Source organism: Lissotriton vulgaris, chromosome 8 (genome assembly GCF_964263255.1).
Source record: "Lissotriton vulgaris chromosome 8, aLisVul1.2, whole genome shotgun sequence".
Taxonomy (NCBI): Eukaryota; Metazoa; Chordata; class Amphibia; order Caudata; family Salamandridae; genus Lissotriton; species Lissotriton vulgaris.
Window position 1 is genome coordinate 882,568,805 of NC_141696.1, and position 19,262 is coordinate 882,588,066.

Below are 19,262 nucleotides of genomic sequence, written 5' to 3' on the forward strand. Positions count from 1 at the left end.
CCGGGAGTTGGATACGCTTCTCACAACGTTGATCTGGGGGGACGGAAGGCATAGAGTTGCCCTGCGCACACTACAGTTGCCCACCACAGAGGGGGGTCTGGGTGCCCCGTTGTTTGAGTCCTATTTCCTAGCCGCACAGCTTCAGTGGCTATCACACTGAACGGCCGAAAGGCACATGGGAGAAACGATTACGGACGACGGAGGGCTGCCCCTTCCCGCCATTAGGAGACTGCTTATGCCAGGCACCAGGCCGGTCCGCACACACCCGATACAGGTCGCCATAGCCCGTAAGTGCATGTTGCGAATTCACAGACTATCGAAGGGGCAGCCGTTGTACTCCCCATTGCTCCCTGTGGTGGGCTTCCACCGGAAGGACGAATACTATACCGAGAGGGACCTGCAGGTGTGGACTGATAGCGGGGTGACGGAGATGGAGGCCCTGTTCCACGAGGGGCAACTGAGAACATATGAACAGCTAATAGACTGGTATGACCTTCCGCCGGGACAATTTTTAACGCATAGGAAGCTGATGGACAGCAGTCGTGCATATTGGGACTCGCAGAATGGAGAACCCTACGGATGGGGGCGGGCAGACACTTAGTGACCTGGCACTTCAAGGCAATCCGGGAACTAATTAAGGTTCCCCTGGACAGGCTACAGCAGTCCTGGGAGGACGACGTGAGTCGAGTCTTACATGACAAAGAGTGGACCCAGTTGCTGGAGTACCCAAAGAAAGTCTCCCGGAACGCCCGGTTTAAAAACATACAGTTTAATAATCTACATTGCGCTTATCTTACACCCGAGAAACTGCAAAAGTATTATCCAGGCACAGAATTCAAATGTCCCCGGTGTCAGACACTGAGCGCGACCTTCAAACATATGTTTTGGGACTGCCCGTCCCTACAGCCATACTGGAAAAAAGTACACCATACTCTGCAAACATTAGTACACCTGCAACACATCACCACATGGGAGGCTTGCGCCCTGGGCATCCGCCGGAAAAAGAAGTCCCAGAAATTGCAGTGGCGGTTTGCATCCCTAGATATCCTCCTGGCCAAAAGATACATAGCCATGCATTGGAGGGCCCCTACGGGACCACCTGAAGCGGCTTGGATTGGGGCAGTAAACAAGTGGGGGAAGAGACCCTGAGGGAGGAGGAAGTAAAAGGCGTACACAAGCACCCAATTTCCATGGAATGGGCGCATCTTTTAATACAATTTAGGCAAGAGACAACCGCAGAGGATACCCCGGAGTCGACACAGCCTCCGCCCTGCGACCCAGCTCGAGACCCCAGCACGAGGGCCCTACCACCGACCGAATAGCCCCCCTGATGAGAGGCTAGCATGGGACAGGTAGTCAGCCATGCTGCTCCGATCACCTATTAATGCCACAGATCCCCCCTCCCCAAAGACACGTATAGTCAGGCCCCATCGCCCAGCAGTCAGCCCACACGTCAAACGCACTTGATGCTCGCCCCCACCTGCCCGTTCCACTTCCCAAACACCCCCCCCCCCCATTCTGTTTCAAGAGGTATTCCCTCCTACAGTTACCAGTTCATCTTAAGTCGGCGGTTCGGAATCCGACTCATTCACATGTAAGTAGCTGCTGGCATATTTCATACAGGGTAGTACACTGACGGAGGGGAGGCGGTCCCACCCGACCCCAACATCATACCACCCAAGGGATCAGGCACGCACAGTCACGACATCATGCGACGCAATAGCCCACTGACAGCTCAGGGAACATGGTACTCAACTGTCGCATTTCAAGCCTGGAGCCAATTATTTGATACTGAACCATGATTGTGATTGTTGAATAACGCTTCCGTATATGTTGATTGATTTGTGACCTGTTTACTGTCCCACATAGGAATTCAGAAACTGTAAAACCCTAATAAAAAGATTTAAACAAAAAAAACACAGGCCCCTGAAGCCCCATGCGGAGCAGAGGGGCCCTCAAACCTTTAAAGGACATGCAGTTTATCAGAGGGGCCCCATTGAGCCGAAGACCATTCTATAGAGGGGTCCTATCATTTTATGTTATGCCGCTGGCTGTAGTTTCCTGTTCTCCTGTATCCCAGGAGATACTGGGACATCCAGCTTTAATTTCTCTGAAATGACCACCTGATAATATGGGGCAGCTGTTATGGGTCACATTGTATGATAGATATGTTGGTTTCTGTTTATAAGTTAATTGGATGATTCACTCTCTTACTCACATGACTAACTCGAACAATGGATATCTGTACTTGTTCAAGAGATTATAGTTCTACCTACATATTCAGACACCTACAATCCTCAAAAAGCCATTCAATGGAGGCAACCAAACTAATGAATTGGTAGCAGATACATCTCAAACATTAGTCCTTTTTTAGGTTGTTCACTACCAAGTAGCCTCAGTATCACTAAGTATGAGTTTTTGCTAACAATATTTATGTTCAGTAAGGTGTGTCTGTGAACTTATCACTCTGTATCGTCATAGCTTAAAGCATTTTACAGGTGAGGCACTCAGCATATAACTTATGCAATCTATTAATCAACCACAATAAATAATATTTTTATCTAACTGCTATGCGGGTTTAACCTTTTCCTAATATTTTGTTTTTGTAAAGTGCCTCACTAAACTATGCTCTAGTTTAAATTTTTATTTCTCAAATTTTCTAGACATTTTGCTAACACGATATACAACATAAAGCCTTTGCAATGCCGAAAAGCTTTTTAGACCAATAACTACAGTACATATTAAGAACATTAAGTACAGAGTATACATTCACCACCAGCTAGCTTCAATTCCACTAAATATGAGTATAAGATTTTGCTAACAATATTTATGTTCAGTAATTTGTGTCTGTGAACTTGTTACACTATATCCTGTGAAGCACTCAGCATATAATGTATGCAATCTATTAATCAACCCCTATAAACACTATTTCCATCTGACTCCTATTCGCTTCTACTTTTTTCCAAGTATGTTGTTTTTGAAGGAAGTGCCTCACTCAGGTCTGCTCTAGATTAAATAGCTATTCCTCAAATTTTCGAGCTATTGTGCTAACACTAAATACAATCTAGAGTCTTGCGGCACAGAAAATCTGAAACTTTTAAACCAATAACTAGAGTTCATATTAAGAAACTGAAGTAAGAGTATTCATGTAATCTATCTTATATATTTTTCAGACAAAACTTACCTTTTCGATCTGAATTAGCGTGTCTTCTTAACGTTGATGACCTTACAATTTTCAAGGAAGAGAGTTTTTTATCTGCAGGCAAAATGAACATATAGTATGTATAAACATTCATATGCTTAAACATTAGCCACCTGCCAGTCAAAACATGTTTCAATACTGCCACTATTTTGCCTGGGTCTGAAAAGATAATTGCAATTTATCAGATTAGGAGCGGTCTCTTCCTTTGTAATTTGTACTTGTATGAATGACCCTTTGTTCATCACAATTAAAGGCTAACTTAAAATATGCTGGAGCAGTGAAGATGGAGAGCATGAAGTAAATGAAAAGAGCCTAAAAGGTAAGAAGTGCAGTTATTTCAGAAACAAACAACTTTTTCTTATTATTGGATCTATCTCCCTTCACTCACTCTGGGCTCTTCATAAGGAAGGCATTGAACTGAAGGATGGGAGCATTATACGCCTTAGGCAAAATAATTTTTGAGCCAGGGCTTCTTCTCCTAGCCATGGTGTTATTATCCTGAAAGTTCTTCAAATGAAATACAATTAGGTGTTTACACATGGAAAGCAATAGACTAGACCTACTTTTTAGCTTTTAATCTTCTTATTTTAGAAGTATGCGAATGACACATCGGCAATGTTAAAAATATAGTAACAAACATGCAACAGTGAGTTGCATTAACTCATTCCAAAGGCATGAGCATGACTGACTTGCTGTTGCACGTTAAATGAAACAGAGACAAAAATCTACACTCCCTGTTACCCTTAGCCCAAATACACATCCCTCGGACAACAGGCATAAGTTGAAAGTTTAAGCCTTCTTGCAACCAAATCTGAAAATACCAGCACACAAACCCCAGAGAAAAAGGCACAGACTTCAGCAGCATTAGAGTTATTAATGCTGATCCAGCACAAACTCACTGGTTGCATTACAGCTCTAGGCCTCTGGTGAGATGTTAACTCAATGCAAACAATTTAGTTGTAGACATTCTCTGATAAGCAGGTACATCATATGAATATTTCTCCGTTGTTAGAACAGACTAAAGATTACAACGACATTTTGTCAATAAGGGAGCCTCCTGTTTCTACGCTGCTGCTATGAATTACTTTTCTGCCATCAGCTGAACACCTAGTAGGATTCTATCTGCCGAGACATAACCTCAATCTTGTGACCTCAAAGCCTCAATATCACCACCACCAGTTATTATGTGATCAGGTATCCCATTTTTTTGTTCTGCCAAATACATCCTTCTAAAAATCTCTCACCCTTAGTCACACCGTCAAATATGGAAAAGCGAGCAATCCACAGTCCTACATCTCTAGCGGCTCCAGATGTCCCCAGGAATATGTTTTGCATCTGTTGTGGGGTTAAATAACACGTTTTTTGCAATTGTATCTCAGTTTCTTTAATATAATTGTGATACTGTTCTCCAACTGTTTCCTAATGTTAGTAGTTGTCTCATCACTGCATGTGTCAATGGCTGCCTGCCCTCACTATTCCAAGTCTCTGAGAAAATATTCAATTGCGATCAAAATGCTAGAAAATGTCCTGTTGGGATATCAAATACTAGAGTAATAAATTTGTTGTGCTAAAGCTATTATTTTAGCTAGCGCCACTGTGCCTATTGCTGTAAGGGATAACTTCTTTCAGAAGGATGACAAATGGCGGATACTTGTTACTGTTTATGTGAAGTTTCCACAGTTTGTGGCCGTATGATAAACTGAACCCCTAAGAAACTGAAGCACAAGATATATATATATATATATATATATATATATATATATATATATATATATATATATATATATATATATATATATATATATTCTCATAAACAATGGCGAAATGAACCAACGCCACTTGTATTCGGCGGGCCACAGCGGGGTTCGCCTTACCCCCGTAAATCCAGTCAAATAGTTGTCACCAGTATCCACAAGACAACAAGCTGAAGCCCATTTGCATTCCAGGTGAGTTTTATTGGCAGAAAACACCTGCCAATAAAACTCACCTGGAATGCAAATGGGCCTCAGCTTGTTGTCTTGTGGATACTGGTGACAACTATTTGACTGGATATATATATATATATATATATATATATATATATATATATATATATATATATATATATATATATATCTATCTCAATCAATCAATCACGGCATTAGTAAAGCGCGCTACTCACCCGGGAGGGTCTCAAGGCGCTGGGGGAGAGGGGTATGTTACTGCTCAAACAGCCAGGTCTTGAGCTGCTTCCTGAAGGAGAGATGGTCTTGGGTTCACCGAAGGTGGGTGGGGAGGGAGTTCCAAGTCTTGGCTGCCAGGTAGGAGAAGGATCTTCCTCCGGCGGTGGCTCTGCTGATGCGTGGTACGGTGGCGAGGGCGTGGCTGGTGGATCATAGCTGGCGGGTGGGCGTGTAGAAGGTCATGCGGTCGTTGAGGTACTTGGGGCCCAGGTCGTGGAGAGCCTTGTGTGCGTGGGTGAGGAGTCTGAACGTGATTCTCTTGCTGACGGGGAGCCAGTGCAGGTCTCTCAGGTGTCCGGTGATGTGGCTGTGTCGGGGGATGTCCAGGATGAGTCGTGAGGAGGCGTTCTGGATGCGTTGGAGTCTTTTTTGAAGTTTGGCTGTGGTTCCAGCGTAGAGGGTGTTCCCGTAGTCCAGTCGGCTGGTGACGAGTGCCTGGGTAACGGTCTTCCTGGTTTCAGTGGGGATCCATCTGAAGATCTTGCAGAGCATGCGCAGGGTGTTGAAGCACGAAGATGAGACTGCGTTGACTTGTCTGGTCATCGACAGGGAGGAGTCCAGGATGAAGCCCAGGTTGCGTGCGTGGTCCGTTGGCTTGGGAGCGGTGCCCAGGGCCGGGGGCCACCAGGAGTCGTCCCAGGCGGAGGGTGATGATCCCAGGATGAGGACTTCCGTCTTGTCTGAGTTCAGTTTAAGGCGGCTGTTCTTCATCCAGTCGGCGACGTCTTTCATCCCTTCGTGTAGGCTGGCTCTGGCGGTGGTGGGGTCGTTGGTGAGGGAGAGTATCAGCTGGGTGTCGTCGGCGTAGGAGATGATGTTGAGGTTGTGTTGGCGTGCAATGGCTGCGAGGGGGCTCATGTAGACGTTGAAGAGGGTTGGGCTGAGTGAAGATCCTTGTGGTACGCCGCAGATGACTTCGGTGGCCTCGGATCTGAACGGGGGGAGGCGGACTCTCTGGGTTCTTCCGGCGAGGAACGAGACAATCCACTCCAGTGCTTTCTCTCGGATTCCGATGTTGCTGAGGCGCTTCACTAGGGTGGGGTGGCAGACAGTGTTGAACGCCGCAGAGAGGTCCAGGAGGATGAGGGCCGCTGTTTCCTCGTTGTCGATCAGGGTTCTGATGTCGTCGGTGGCTGCGATTAGGCGGTCTCGGTGCTGTGGTTGGACCGAAACCCGGACTGCGAGGGGTCGAGGGATCCGTTCGTCTCGAGGAAGGCGGCGAGCTGTCTGTTGATGGTCTTCTCGATGACTTTGGCCGGAAAAGGAAGGAGCGAGATGGGACGGTAGTTCTTGAGGTCGGTGGGGTCCGCCGTTGTTTTCTTCAGGAGGGCGGTAAGCTCGGCGTGCTTCCAGCTCTCCGGGAAGGTGGCGGTGTGGAAGGAGGAGTTGATGATGTCCCGGAGATGGGGTGCGATGATGGCGTCGGCTTTGTTGAAGACGTGGTGTGGGCAGGGGTCGGTTGGAGATCCGGAGTGGATGGAGTTCATCGTGCGGGTGGCGTCTTCGGTGCTGATCGGGGTCCAGTTGCAGAGGATGGTGGTGGCGGGCGTTGGTTCGGTGGTAGGGTGCCTGGTCTGTGCGTAGAAGCTGTTGTGTATGTCGGCGATCTTGCGGTGGAAGAACGAGGCGAGTGAGTTGCAGAGGTCTTGTGAGGGAGTGATGTCATTGTTTCCGGCGCTGGGGTTGGAGAACTCTTTGACGATGCTGAAAAGTTCCTTGCTGTCGTGGGCGTTGTTGTCCAGTCGTTCTTTGAGTGCCGACTTCTTGGTAGCGCGGATCAGCTGATGGTGTTTGCGGGTGGCGTGCTTGAGGGCGGTCCTGTTGTCTGTGGTCTGGTCGAGCCGCCAGGCTTTCTCGAGGGTGCGGCAGTTCTTCTTGGATTCCTTGAGTTCGACGGTGAACCAGGGGGTTTTCTTGCTGCCGGGTCTGCTGGGAAGGTTCTTTAGTGGTGCGAGGTCATCGGCACAGGTGGTCAGCCACTTGGTGAGGTTGCTGGCTGCTTCGTTGGGGTCCGTTGTGCTGGTGGGAGTGTTCTGGCTGAGGGAGGCGGTGAGCTGCTCGGTGGTGATCTTGCGCCAGCTCCGGCGGGGAACCTGTTGCGGGTGGTGGTGGGTCGTAGTTCTTCTGAAGCTGAAGTGAACGCAGCTGTGGTCGGTCCAGTGAAGTCCGGTGGAGTGGCTGAAGGAGATGTGCTTGCTGGATGAGAAGACGGGGTCAAGCGTGTGGCCGGCGTAGTGGGTGGGGGTGTTCACCAGTTGCTTGAGTCTGAGGTTGGCGAGGTTGTCCAGCAGGGCGGTGGTGTTTCTGTCATTGTTGTTCTCCAGGTGGAAGTTGAGGTCCCCTAGGAGGATGTAGTCGGTGGAGGAAAGGGCGTGCGGGCTGATGAAGTCTGCGATGTCTTCGCTGAATTGTGTGCGTGGTCCCGGGGGTCTGTAGATGAGGGTGCCTCAGAGGGTGGTCTTGGGGTCGGTGTGTATCTGGAAGAGCAGGTGTTCGGCGGCGGTGAAGGTTTCGTCGGAGTTAGTCGAGATGCGGATGGTGTTCTTTTGTACGATGGCGATGCCTCCTCCCGTCTGGTTGACGCGGTGCTTCCGGGTGATCTTGTATCCGTCCGGGATGGCTATGGTGATGTCGGGCGCTGAGGAGGCGTTCATCCAGGTTTCGGTGAGGAAGGCGACGTCCGGTGCTGTCGCGTCGAGCAGGTCCCAGAGTTCCACGGCGTGCCTGTGGAGGGAGCGGGTGCTGAGCAGGATGCACTTCAGGTGGTTGCTGCTGGTGCTCGACTTGGCGGGGGTGGTGCAGGTCCGGAGGCAGGTGAATCGGCAGGCTTGGCAGGCGAAGGGTCCATGGGTGCGTCTCGGGTGGCTCGGTAGCAGGCAGGGTTCCGGCCGGCATTGAGTGCGATGAGGGTGGCGGCGTCGTAGGTCCATCGGGTAGTCTTGCATCGGCGAGGGCCAGGGGTCCTGGCGCGGTCCAGGCGCAGACGGGCACAGACGGGCTTGTCTTTGGCGCGCCTTCGGCGCACAATCGGCGCGCCTGCTGCGCGTGCAAGGGGGCATCATAAGTAAGGAGCCGGGAGGGAGGGTCAGCTGGGTGGCAGGAGTGGGCGGCGAATGGGCAGGAGGGGGGCGGGGCTGCAGGGAGGCAGCGGCGGGAAAGTGGTAAGGCGGGCGGCTCAGCGGCGGCTGGGTCGTCCGGCGGCTGGATGCAGCAAGCGAGGCAAAAACGAGGCAGAGAGCAGCGGTGCGTGGGGGCGACCTCGCCCGGAGTACAGGCTCAGTGGTCGCTCCCTGCACCTGGCGCGGTCCCCTTAAGTAAGGAGCCGGGAGGGAGGGTCAGCTGGGTGGCGGGAGCGGGGCGGCAAATGGGCAGGAGGGGGGGCGGGGCCGCAGGGAGGCAGCGGCGGGAAAGTGGTAAGGCGGGCGGCTCAGCGGCGTCTGGGTCGTCCGGCGGCTGGATGCAGCAAGCGAGATAAAACGAGGCAGAGAGCAGCGGTGCGTGGGGGCGACCTCGCCTGGAGTACAGGCTCAGCGGTCTATATATATATATATATATATATATATATATATATATATATATATATATAGTGCGTAAATCTCAATTGCCAGGTCCTAGCGGTCTAAAAGGTAAAATACAAGATTCCTGGTTGTTTATAATCAAGCTCAAAATGCCTTAGTTTTGGATCTTAATACCTTTCACTGTCACCCAGGTATTATAAAGCATTGGTCTTATGAACGTAGATCGAATGCATGTGATTTCCTCTTCCGATTCCCGTAAACCTGTTCCAGAAAATATTTTGCTACTGTAGGTTTCATCTAAAAGTGAACAAAAGAGGGACAACAGACACCCTTGTCTAATGCCTCTATATATAGGCCAGAATAAGATACTTTTTGCCCTGTTTGTACTCAAGCATTTGGATCAGAGTAGATGGAGCACTAAGAGGTAATGCACAAGTGAGCAATATGATACAAGCGACTGACAGTAGGGCGCGAGCAAAACCATGCAAATAATTAAACAAGACGCAGATTTTATGGGGGGGTCATGACTTGATGCCGGTGAGAATGGCCGTCTGCTAGTGGAGTGCTGGGGCAGCTTGGGAGGGTTTTCTTCCCTCCTTGCGGACAAAGCTATCCAGCACCTTTAGGAGCGGAATCCTTCCAAGTTTGAAGGACTATAATTCTAAATATACTGCTCATTTCTACCCGGTAAGCAGAATTACCATGTTTTCCTGCGTTTTTGGCCGGCGCGTTTTCCTCACAGGACTCGCGCCCACCATTTTGTTTTTGCTGCTTCTGGATCTCCTCACCGCAAAAGATAATATGCTTCACATGCTGTAAATGGTGCCTGCATTTCCCTCTTCTGATTTATATTGTGGACAACCCTTCGTTGGGCAACAAGTAATTTTCATTTAAGGATGCAAAAATAATAATGTTGTCTCCTCATATTTGAACTTTAGGCATATTTATCTTTGTTTCACTAGAGCAAAATCTTCAGCAATTTCTTTGCATCTTCACTACATATGAGATGCTTATTCAATTTTTCCCCACTGGCATTTCAACTGACCTACATGCCATTATATATGGAACTTATACTTATGTTTTATGAGAAGATGTCTCTTGTTGTTGTAATGTAACCTTATTTTCCTCACATTTCTCCATGCCTTTCCTTCAACATGTGCTCGATCTATGGTGTTGAGAGGCTTGGAGCTATTTTGCTATTCTTGCTCCCTTACATTATTATTTATATTGCAGTTTCTTTTTCTTGGCTATTTAGACTTGCTTATTGTCAATTTACTTAATTAATAATCATTTTTATGGCTGTGTCCTCTCAGCAACAAGTCTTATTGCAACTTGCAGCAACTTATTGCTGTTGAATCATTTTGTTTTATGGGGAAAACAAGATCTGTTCGACGCATTTTCACTAATTCTCCCACACCACCATCTCTGGTGGACTGTAATCCCTTCACTATCCTTCAGGAGAGCGTGGAAGACTCAGAACATGGCGAATCATCTCTCCCGTCAGGAGCATCATCATCAAGTAGTGTGCTTCCAACCCCTTAACCTGAATCTAAATTGGTTGCTTCCTGCAGAAGGATCATGTTTTGCTTACAGTCAGTTGGGTCACTGGATAAAGGGTTGCTCTAACACTGTTTCTAATGTGTCTGTGCTTGCGGAAATGCTCATATCCAACCAGATCACACAAAACCCTTATCCTGAATTATACGATAGAAAGATCCTGCTTGTTACCGAAAAACTCTGATCTCTACAGATCAGAAAGGTCCCTAACTTGATTGGATGATAAATGGCAAACTCAACACTTGCATTATTGATACCGGCACCTGCCGTTCAGCTTTGAAAACCTCTTGGCTCCCTGCATTACCTCTCTCTGGCTTGGCCGCAGAAGCAGTCAGTATACCAAACTGGTGTGTACCCAACTTCATTCTTGACCCCATTTCGATTGCCATTCACCCCATTACAGATAAGTATGCTTTCTTGCTAATCCATAACTTATCCGTCAATTTATGGAGTTGGGAAGTGTTGCCTGAATCTTATTTGCTGTCAATATAGTTTCCGTTCTCAGCTTCAAGCCGATGTACCTGACTGCCCAACAGAAGTATGCCATTCCCTCCAGCCCAGCAATTGGGCTTACATGTACATTCTGCAAAGAAAGTCAGTTCTGAAGCCCCACCAGAGTGGCCTATACATTGTTCTGCTCATCAAAAAGAAAACTCTAAAGTATTGTGGACTGATGACGTAGGTTTACTTGCCCCAGGCCAAAAGTGCTGCACCTCCCCAAGACGTCTGCCCACAGGTGCCATACTCCAAACTTGCATCAAGCCCCAGAACGAAGCCCTCTGTTGAAGCTGCTCCTTTTGCTGATTTACCACCTGCCAGTTAGTCAGATCATCTGGGCACACCATTCTAGCCTGCCTCTCCACAGCTAAACAATGATGCGCCCATCACTCTGCTTCATTACCACCTTGTCTGAGATAAGGAATCATCTTCTGGATACTGAATTCCCATGTGTGTCTGACCTGCTTTCTTTGCCACTGCCCTGAGCCTCTGGGTCCTCGTGGGATACTTCACTGATGTGGAATGGGGAGGTGCTGGCAAACCAAACTCTACAGCACCTGCCCTTGAGAAGGAGTTAATGCTCTGACTATGAGGACCACTCCTACTTAGTGCTGCTTGAGAAATATCATCAAACGGTTAATTTTTCGTCACGCTGGATCTGCACACATTTTCCCTTGGTCAGAAAGCCCCTCAGCAAAAACTAAAGTTGCCTTGTCCTGCTGTACCTTTGGTACAATAGGCTAGAATGTGCCAACACCTCTTCTGAGTCTTGTCAGGGTCTTGAAGAGCGTAACAATCCTACTGGTTACTATAATTCTGAAAATTCTCATCTTGCTTTTTCTGAAAGGGGGGAATTTTATGAGCATCGAGAAGCTACTAACTGTGATGTCATCACAGATAAAAGAGAAAACAGCACTGGTGTAGAGACCAAAAAACACGAAGCAACCCCCTATGAACACTGCCTTCCCAACGGCATGTTGTTTCACAAACGTTGATATCAAAAGGACTCAACAGAAATCACAGAACTAAGGACAGTTATCATGTTGAATACTTCTTGAATTTTAGAACTTTCCTAAGGATATCACTTGGAACACCGAGGCTCTGCACTATGCTGCATAGTCAGTTATCGGAAAATTTCACATCTGGTTGTTATTGGTATAGTGCAGCATTGAACATGTTTATCATAAACGTATCCCCTCCCTTAAATAAGACAGATAATCTATAACTGTTGCCCTTAAGAAATAACACTTTTACAAAACACTTGTTGGCTTGAGTTTTCTACAGACTAAACATTAAAAAACTTCTCTTACATTGCCTTGGAATCTACCATACTTGTCAAATCAACCGCAAACGTAAAGATTTAGAACCTGTCTTTTTCATCAAAAAGACTATGCACATTTTATCTGAGACAAGAATGCCTATCCTTAGCTGTCCCAAGAATAGACTGAGGTCTGTAATGATGGTTACATAGTCCCGGACATCTGGCATTCTGACATTGACCCTCCTCAGCAGTGGAGAGCGTGCAGTATGGTTTTCAAAACAAAGAGCTACTTCTCTGTTCTGTTCCCTACCAACTTTGTAGGACACGCCATCCGAGAGACTACATAAACAAATTACTTACCTTTAGTAATGCTCTGTTTGGTAGAGAGACTGCCTACCACAGATTCCTCACCTTTTAATCATTCCGCAGACGTCAGACATAATCAGCAAAGGCTGTTCCACTCCTGAAATGACGTGTGGGCCCTATGCAGGTGGCGCTCCCACAGAGCTGATGTCAGGTGCTTTCAAGACTGTCTGCTGCCCCTAGGCGCCTACCTCCAAAAGCAAGTTAGCAGGCATTGTGTAGACTTGGAATTTCAAAAAGTGGCTCGAGTCCAAACACAGAATGGGAGGAAGGGAGAGTCAATGAGGAATTTGCAGCTAGAGAGAGTCTCTCCCAGAAAGAGCTTTACAGTGGAGAAGTGTGGCTCAGGGGTTAGAGGCGGCAGACCCGGAAGCTGAGATCGGCCCTGGACCAGGGTTCAATTCCCCGTCTCAGCGGGTCGTGGGCTAAAAAATTCCACAGACTCGATAATTCTCGCTCCGGTGCCTTCTTGACTCACGGGTTCACACTCTGCGACTCAGGGCAATAGCTTGCTTAATCTCCACAACGGCCCCTCGCGGCGGGATGCCTGGCTTTCACCTTGTGGATACTCTGCCGGGGTTATCACACAGGGGAATACCAGGACGGGTTCCCTAAGCAAGCGCCGGGAAACCCACTGCGGGTAGCTGTGCGCTATACAAGCTCAAAACATTTACATTTACAGGTAACTTGGCAGTACCTAATGGAGGAGGGCTGTGGATGGACTCAAACCAAACACTTCTGTAAGACCAAGTTAGCAAAATGCCCTTCTCAGTGGACTTGGCTGTCCAGACAATAGTCCTTTTTAAACATATAGATGAACGCCCATGCAGCTGACTGGCAGATGTCTAGGACAGGGACTTCGTGTGCTAACGCAGTGGTAGCAGCTTTGGTCCTGGTGGAGTGGGTCAAAAGTCCTTCCAGAGGCTGCATCTTTGCTAATGCATATTCAGTTCAAATAGTAGGGGAGCTTAGTTCCTGTTTATAAACTGGTGCCGCGAGCGGCACATGGATAACAACACGCTATGAACAGTAGCATAGTAGAAAGATTAGTTCCCTGTAGTCCTGGTATCACCATCTTTGCAGGCGGGCCAAAACAAATATTGATGCAGCTGACTGGATGAGTGAAATGAATCCTAGTGAATAGTTCTAAGAAGGTCCACAGTAAGAGGGCCGAAATGCATTGACCAAACTGATTATGTGGAGTTCCCAAAATTTATGAATGTCTGAAAATATTTCACACAGATGGACTTTTCATGGAACATCGCTGGACCATATACAGACCCATAAAATACCACAGGGGTCAACATATGGATCAAAAAGAAACTACCATAAAAGTGAACTCAGTTTGACAGACAAGCTTATTACCTTTGGTAACGCCTTATCTGGTAGAGACATGATCTCGCCGCAGATTCCTTACATTTGAATTTCCTAGGCGTCAGACTGGATCTGGAAGATTTTTCATCAGACAATACCCATTGCGCTCAGTTATGTGGCATCAGTCAGCTCCACATGACATCGTCAGCGTCGTCTCCACTGTTGTGATGGCTGTTACACCTTTATAGGCGTCACCTTGGTACACAGAAGTCAGTTACTCTTCACAAGTTTCCACACCAGGAGCATGAAGCCATGAAGTCCACTGACATTGGTTTGTTCTGAACAACTAGGTCCCTGAAAGGGAATGGCCCTGATCCTAAAAACCAGTCTACAATGTGTGGAGGATGGGTAGGTTGGTAAGGAATCTGCGACTAGGCCATGTCTTTACCAGATAAGGCATTGCCGAAGGTATGTAACTTGTCCTTCTGATAGCGAAATCTAGCTGCAGATTCCTTACCTTTGATTAAATACGCAAGCAATACCATCCCCGGAAGAGGGACTGCGAGCAAGTTTAGACCAGGAAGTCCTGCAGGACAGAGTGGCCAAAAAGGCCATCCCTGCGGACTTGACTGTCCAGGCAGTAATTCTTGGTGAACATGTGCAGTGATGCCCATGTTGCTGCCTAACAAATTTTGTGGACTGGGACTCCACATTGCAATGGTGTGGTAGCAGCCTTAGCTCTGGTAGAATGAGTCCTTAAGCCTTCAGGAGGCTGCTTTTTGGCCACAGCATAACAGATTTTGATGCAAACAGACAACCCATCGAGAGACTGTCCTTTTCTGGACCACACTACCCTTCTTTGCTCCAACGTACCCCATGAAGAGTTGGTCGTCCACCTGGAACTCTTTAGTGTGGTCAAGGTAGGAAGACAATGCACTTTTAGGTCCAGATGTCGGTGTTGCTCCTCTTCCTTATAGGGGTCCTGTGGAGCGTAGAAAGTGGGCAAGGTGACAGACTCCCCCACGTGGAATGGTGTTACCATTTCTGTATGCAGGGGCCCTAGTGAGAAGCACCAACTTATCACTGAAGATGGTCAGGTAAGGAGGCTTAGAAGACAGAGCATGCAAATCTCTCACCCGACTGGCAGAAGGTATTGGCGCTAAAAAGGATGTTTTGATGATAAGTTGCTGGAGGGGGCAGATGTGATGAGGTTTGAAAGGAGCACACATCAGGAAGGTGAGACCAAATTTAGGTCCCACTGAGGCACGATGAAAGGGGTAGATGGGAACATATGTACAAGCTTCTTGAGAGATCTATTTAAAATAGGAGATTTAAATAAAGAGGGTAGGTTTGGCAACCTTAAAAAGGCCGAAAGGTACCCTTTAGGAGCACCTAGAGCAAAGCAATGTTGGACAAGAGTCAAACTAAAAAGTAAAACCTGAGATAGGGAAGCAGAAAGAGAATCAATAGATATTTCTGTGCAACATTTTACAAATTTGTGCCACCAGCAGGCGTACACTGTCTTGGTAGAGGGACGCCTGTCTGCCAAAATAACATTACAGACTTCAGAAGGAAGGTCGAATCATATCCATTACCGGCACTCAATCTCCATGCAAGGCTGGTGGACCCTCTCCTACTGTTGCAAAGGAAGATCCTCCCAAAGGGGCAGCTTGATCAGAGGATCAATGCTCAATTGGAGAAGGGCGGGAGGCCACACTCTCCGAGCCCCAAACTGGAGCCACAAGAATGACGAAAAGAGTCTCAGAGCGAGCACCGCCTTGGAAAGTTCAAAGTGCAAAACTGCTGACATTGCACGTTCTCTGCAGAGGCGAACAGATCTAACCTAGGCTCTCCCCACTACTAAAAGTGACCTTGTGCCACCTTCGGATGGAGACACCATTCGTAATCTGCTAGGCATCGACGTCTGAGATTGTCCATTCTGGCACACAGGGAACCTGCAAGGTGTGGAACCACCAGGGACATGCCCTGCTGTTCCAGCCATGTCCAGAGACACAGAGCTTCTTGACAAAGGGTCCATTACCCCATCCCGCCCTGTTTGTTGCAGTACCACACAGCAGTGGTGTTGTCCATGAACACTTGAACCAGCTTTCCCTTTATTGAAGGAAGGATAACTTTCAAAGCCAAGCGAATCGCTCGGAGCTTCAGACGATGATGTTGATTCCAGATTCCTCTGATCTCTACCTCCCCCATATGGCCACCCCATCCCAGGAGTGATGTATTTGTCACTACTGTGTGATCTGGCTGGGGAAGGGAGAGGTGTCGGCCTGTGACCCAATCGTAGTCGGTCAGCCACCACTGCAGGTTCTGTGCAGTTCCCACCGAGATTCAGACCATGTCAGGCAGATTACCCTGATGTGGCACCCACTGGAACCTTCACGTTCCACTGCAGAACCCGCATATGCCGTCTGGAATGTGTCATGAGCAGGATGCAGCAGGCCATGATGCCCAGCAGCCTCGGAACCATTCTCACCAAAATCAAGGATAGAAGCTGAAACATCGGTATTATAGCCTGAATATCCTGGACTGAGAGCCCGAGAGGATAGGCCACGAATTTCACTGTGTTCAGAACAACTCCAATAAAAGGGAGCATCTGAGAGTGAGTCAGTTAAGATTTCAGCACATTGAAAGTGAACCCCAGTGAAAGCAGGAGGTTCGCCGTTGTCTGGATGTGGGAGACAACCAGCCAGTTGTGGAGAGAGAGGAGACTGGCACCCCTGATATATGCAGATGAGCTGCGACCACCGCCATCACCTTGGTGAAAACCTGAGAGGCGCTAGTAAGGCCAAAGAGGAGCACTGTGAACTGAAAGCATTTGTGGCCTATCATAAACCGCATGTAGCGCCAAAGAGCAGGAAGGACGGGAATGTGAAAAAAGGCCTCCTGCAAGTCCAATGCTACCATCCAGTCTCCTGGGTCTAGGGTAGACAAGATCTGTGCCAGACTGAGCATCTTGAACTTTTCCTTTTTGAGGAAGTATTTGAGGACTTGCAGATCTGGCGGTAGGGAGCAGGCCCTTTTCCTTCTTCTGCACTAGAAAGTAGCAGGAATTGCAACCACAGATTACTACTGGCGCCAGAACCTTCTCTATGCCTGCCTTGGCCAATAGAGTCATGACTTCCCCCTGAAGCAGAGTCAAGTGATCCTCCATCAGCCGATTGCAAGTTGGAGGCATGGAGGGCAGGGCAGTCTCGAAAGGGAGGGAATCGCCCTTTTGAACTGTTTGAAGAAACCACCTGTCCGACGCAATGTTTTGTCAGTGCTGAAGGTGATGGCCTTTCCTGCCACCATGTTGCCGCCCATATTCTTGAAGAGCCGGAATAGGAAGGTTTGGAGGCTGAGGTCTCTGGGCGCCATACCCACGGGTCGAACGAGCAGCACGCATAGCCGCTCAGAGGTAGTTAAACTTGCACAGTCTTGTGGCTGGTATATGGCTGGCATTGCTAATAGCCCCTTCGATAGCCACAAAAGGCGTGAAAGGCAGACAGGGGGGCGTTTGTCAGCTAAAAAGTCCAAGGGCTTGGCCGTGGCGTGGGAGTCCTTAAAGCGCTCAAGGGCCATGCCTGCCTTGTCTCCAAAGAGACAGGTGGCATCAAAGGGAATGTCCATGAGGGGGAAGAATGAGCATCCCCAGAAAAGCCAGAAGTTCTCAGCCAGGTGTAATGTCGAACAGCCACCATCGATGAAATTGCTCCGCCTAGTGAGTTGGGGTATCAAGACCATAACTAATGGAGAACTTTTCTGCATCTCCCTGTCTGATATCCCCTAGGAGAGGATGGTCCAGGCCTCCTTCAAGACCTGTAGTGGGGGAAGTCTCAGTGGCAGGACCAACATTGGTCAGGATCCATGGAGGTTCATCGGCGTCAGGGCTAGAGCCACCAGTGAAGAACCTGATGGAGCCCCCTTTGAACCTCTGGGACCTGAAGGAATGCCAGGAGAGTCAGGGCCACCCAAACATGAGGCACATGTCATCATAAAATTCCTTGAGCTGGGCAGGGCTCGCTCTGGCTCCTGGAAAGGTAGAGATCCGTGGAGCCGACCCAGGCGCAGATTCAATCGAATGAGACCTAGAACGCTAAGACTCCTTCTTCACATCAGTCAACCGACTAGGAGAAGTCAAAACATTCTTCGACTTCTTGTGTTTTTTATGCTTCTTACCTTACCGACTCAAAGACTTGAGTGGGAGGAAAAAGACTTAGGGCTCCCTGAGTGGTGCCCGGACCTTCCTCTTGACCGGGACCAAGAACGAGACCTCCGGGGCGAATGACGCAGTGCTAAACGCTGGATCACAAGCAGCTTTAGGGACCGCTCGACTTTGAGCCATGGTAACGCTCCAGGCACCAAAGACAATCCAGGTGTGGATCTGTGACCAAATTCCAACAAGGGGCTAAAGTTGCTGAAAAAGAAAGAGAGGGAGACACGGTCTCTCAAAAGGTGGAGAGTGCCTGGGTCACAGTACTGAATATGGACAGTCAGTGGGACTTTTTATGGTGCCCTCACACATCCCTTAGGGGATGTCATGCTTCATCATAGGTGGAGCTCTTCGTCAGGCAGGCGCTACAATGCCCTACAGGTCCCCTGAAGGTTCACTGTGGCAGAGATCTTTTAAAAAGGTTCCATATTATGAGTGCTATTGAGGTGGTACGTGACGTAAAGTGGTGGGTTGGGGTGTGAACCGAAGGATTAAAACTGGTAAGGGAGATCCCGCACTATACTTTAATGAGGGGATTACCCTTCCAGGGTTAAAAAACTATTGCAGGTGGGTGTTACCTTAAGGTGTGAAAGGAATCCTGGTAGTCGGGTGCTGTGAATGGATAGGGAAAGTCTCTTACTGTCTCAGTGGAGGGGCCTAACTACATCACTCCTTCAAAAAAGAGTTAACGTGTTTCTTGCCTAAACTGGTCATAGGGATCCGTGGCGTGTTTTGCTCCGGGTCTGACCTGTAGGGTGGGAAAAACAAGGTGAAAGAGGAGATTAAAAATCCTGATAGAGAAGACAGTGATCCACCATTGATGTTCCAAAGTCTAGGACCCATGTACTGGTACCCATACTGTATAGAACAAGAAACAGGGCGCAAAGAGCGTATACAAAATGCACAAAATAATTGCGGACAAGGATCAAAAAACATAAAAGACACAGATGGGTATAGCTGTAGGGTGCCCACAAAGTGAGCCACCACAGTGATGTTCGCAGGAGACGTTGCCACTGTGACTCTGGCACCCATGGTCACCAATTGACTCCCTCGTTAGTGTCAGGGATATGTATCTATGGCAAGAAGAAATCAATAAATCATGTATGTCAAAACTAAT

The 19,262-nt window shown here is 48.2% G+C and overlaps 1 protein-coding gene across 1 annotated transcript in view; it reads right to left on the reverse strand.

Annotated features, from left to right (window-relative positions):
* LOC147698137 (uncharacterized) overlaps nucleotides 1-19,262 on the reverse strand; it is a 910,572-nt gene that overhangs the window by 210,460 nt on the left and 680,850 nt on the right. The window contains exon 7 of the mRNA XM_086933401.1: nucleotides 3,185-3,256. Within this exon, the coding sequence (XP_086789527.1) occupies nucleotides 3,185-3,256 (72 nt within the window). The remainder of the gene's footprint in view (nucleotides 1-3,184; nucleotides 3,257-19,262) is intronic.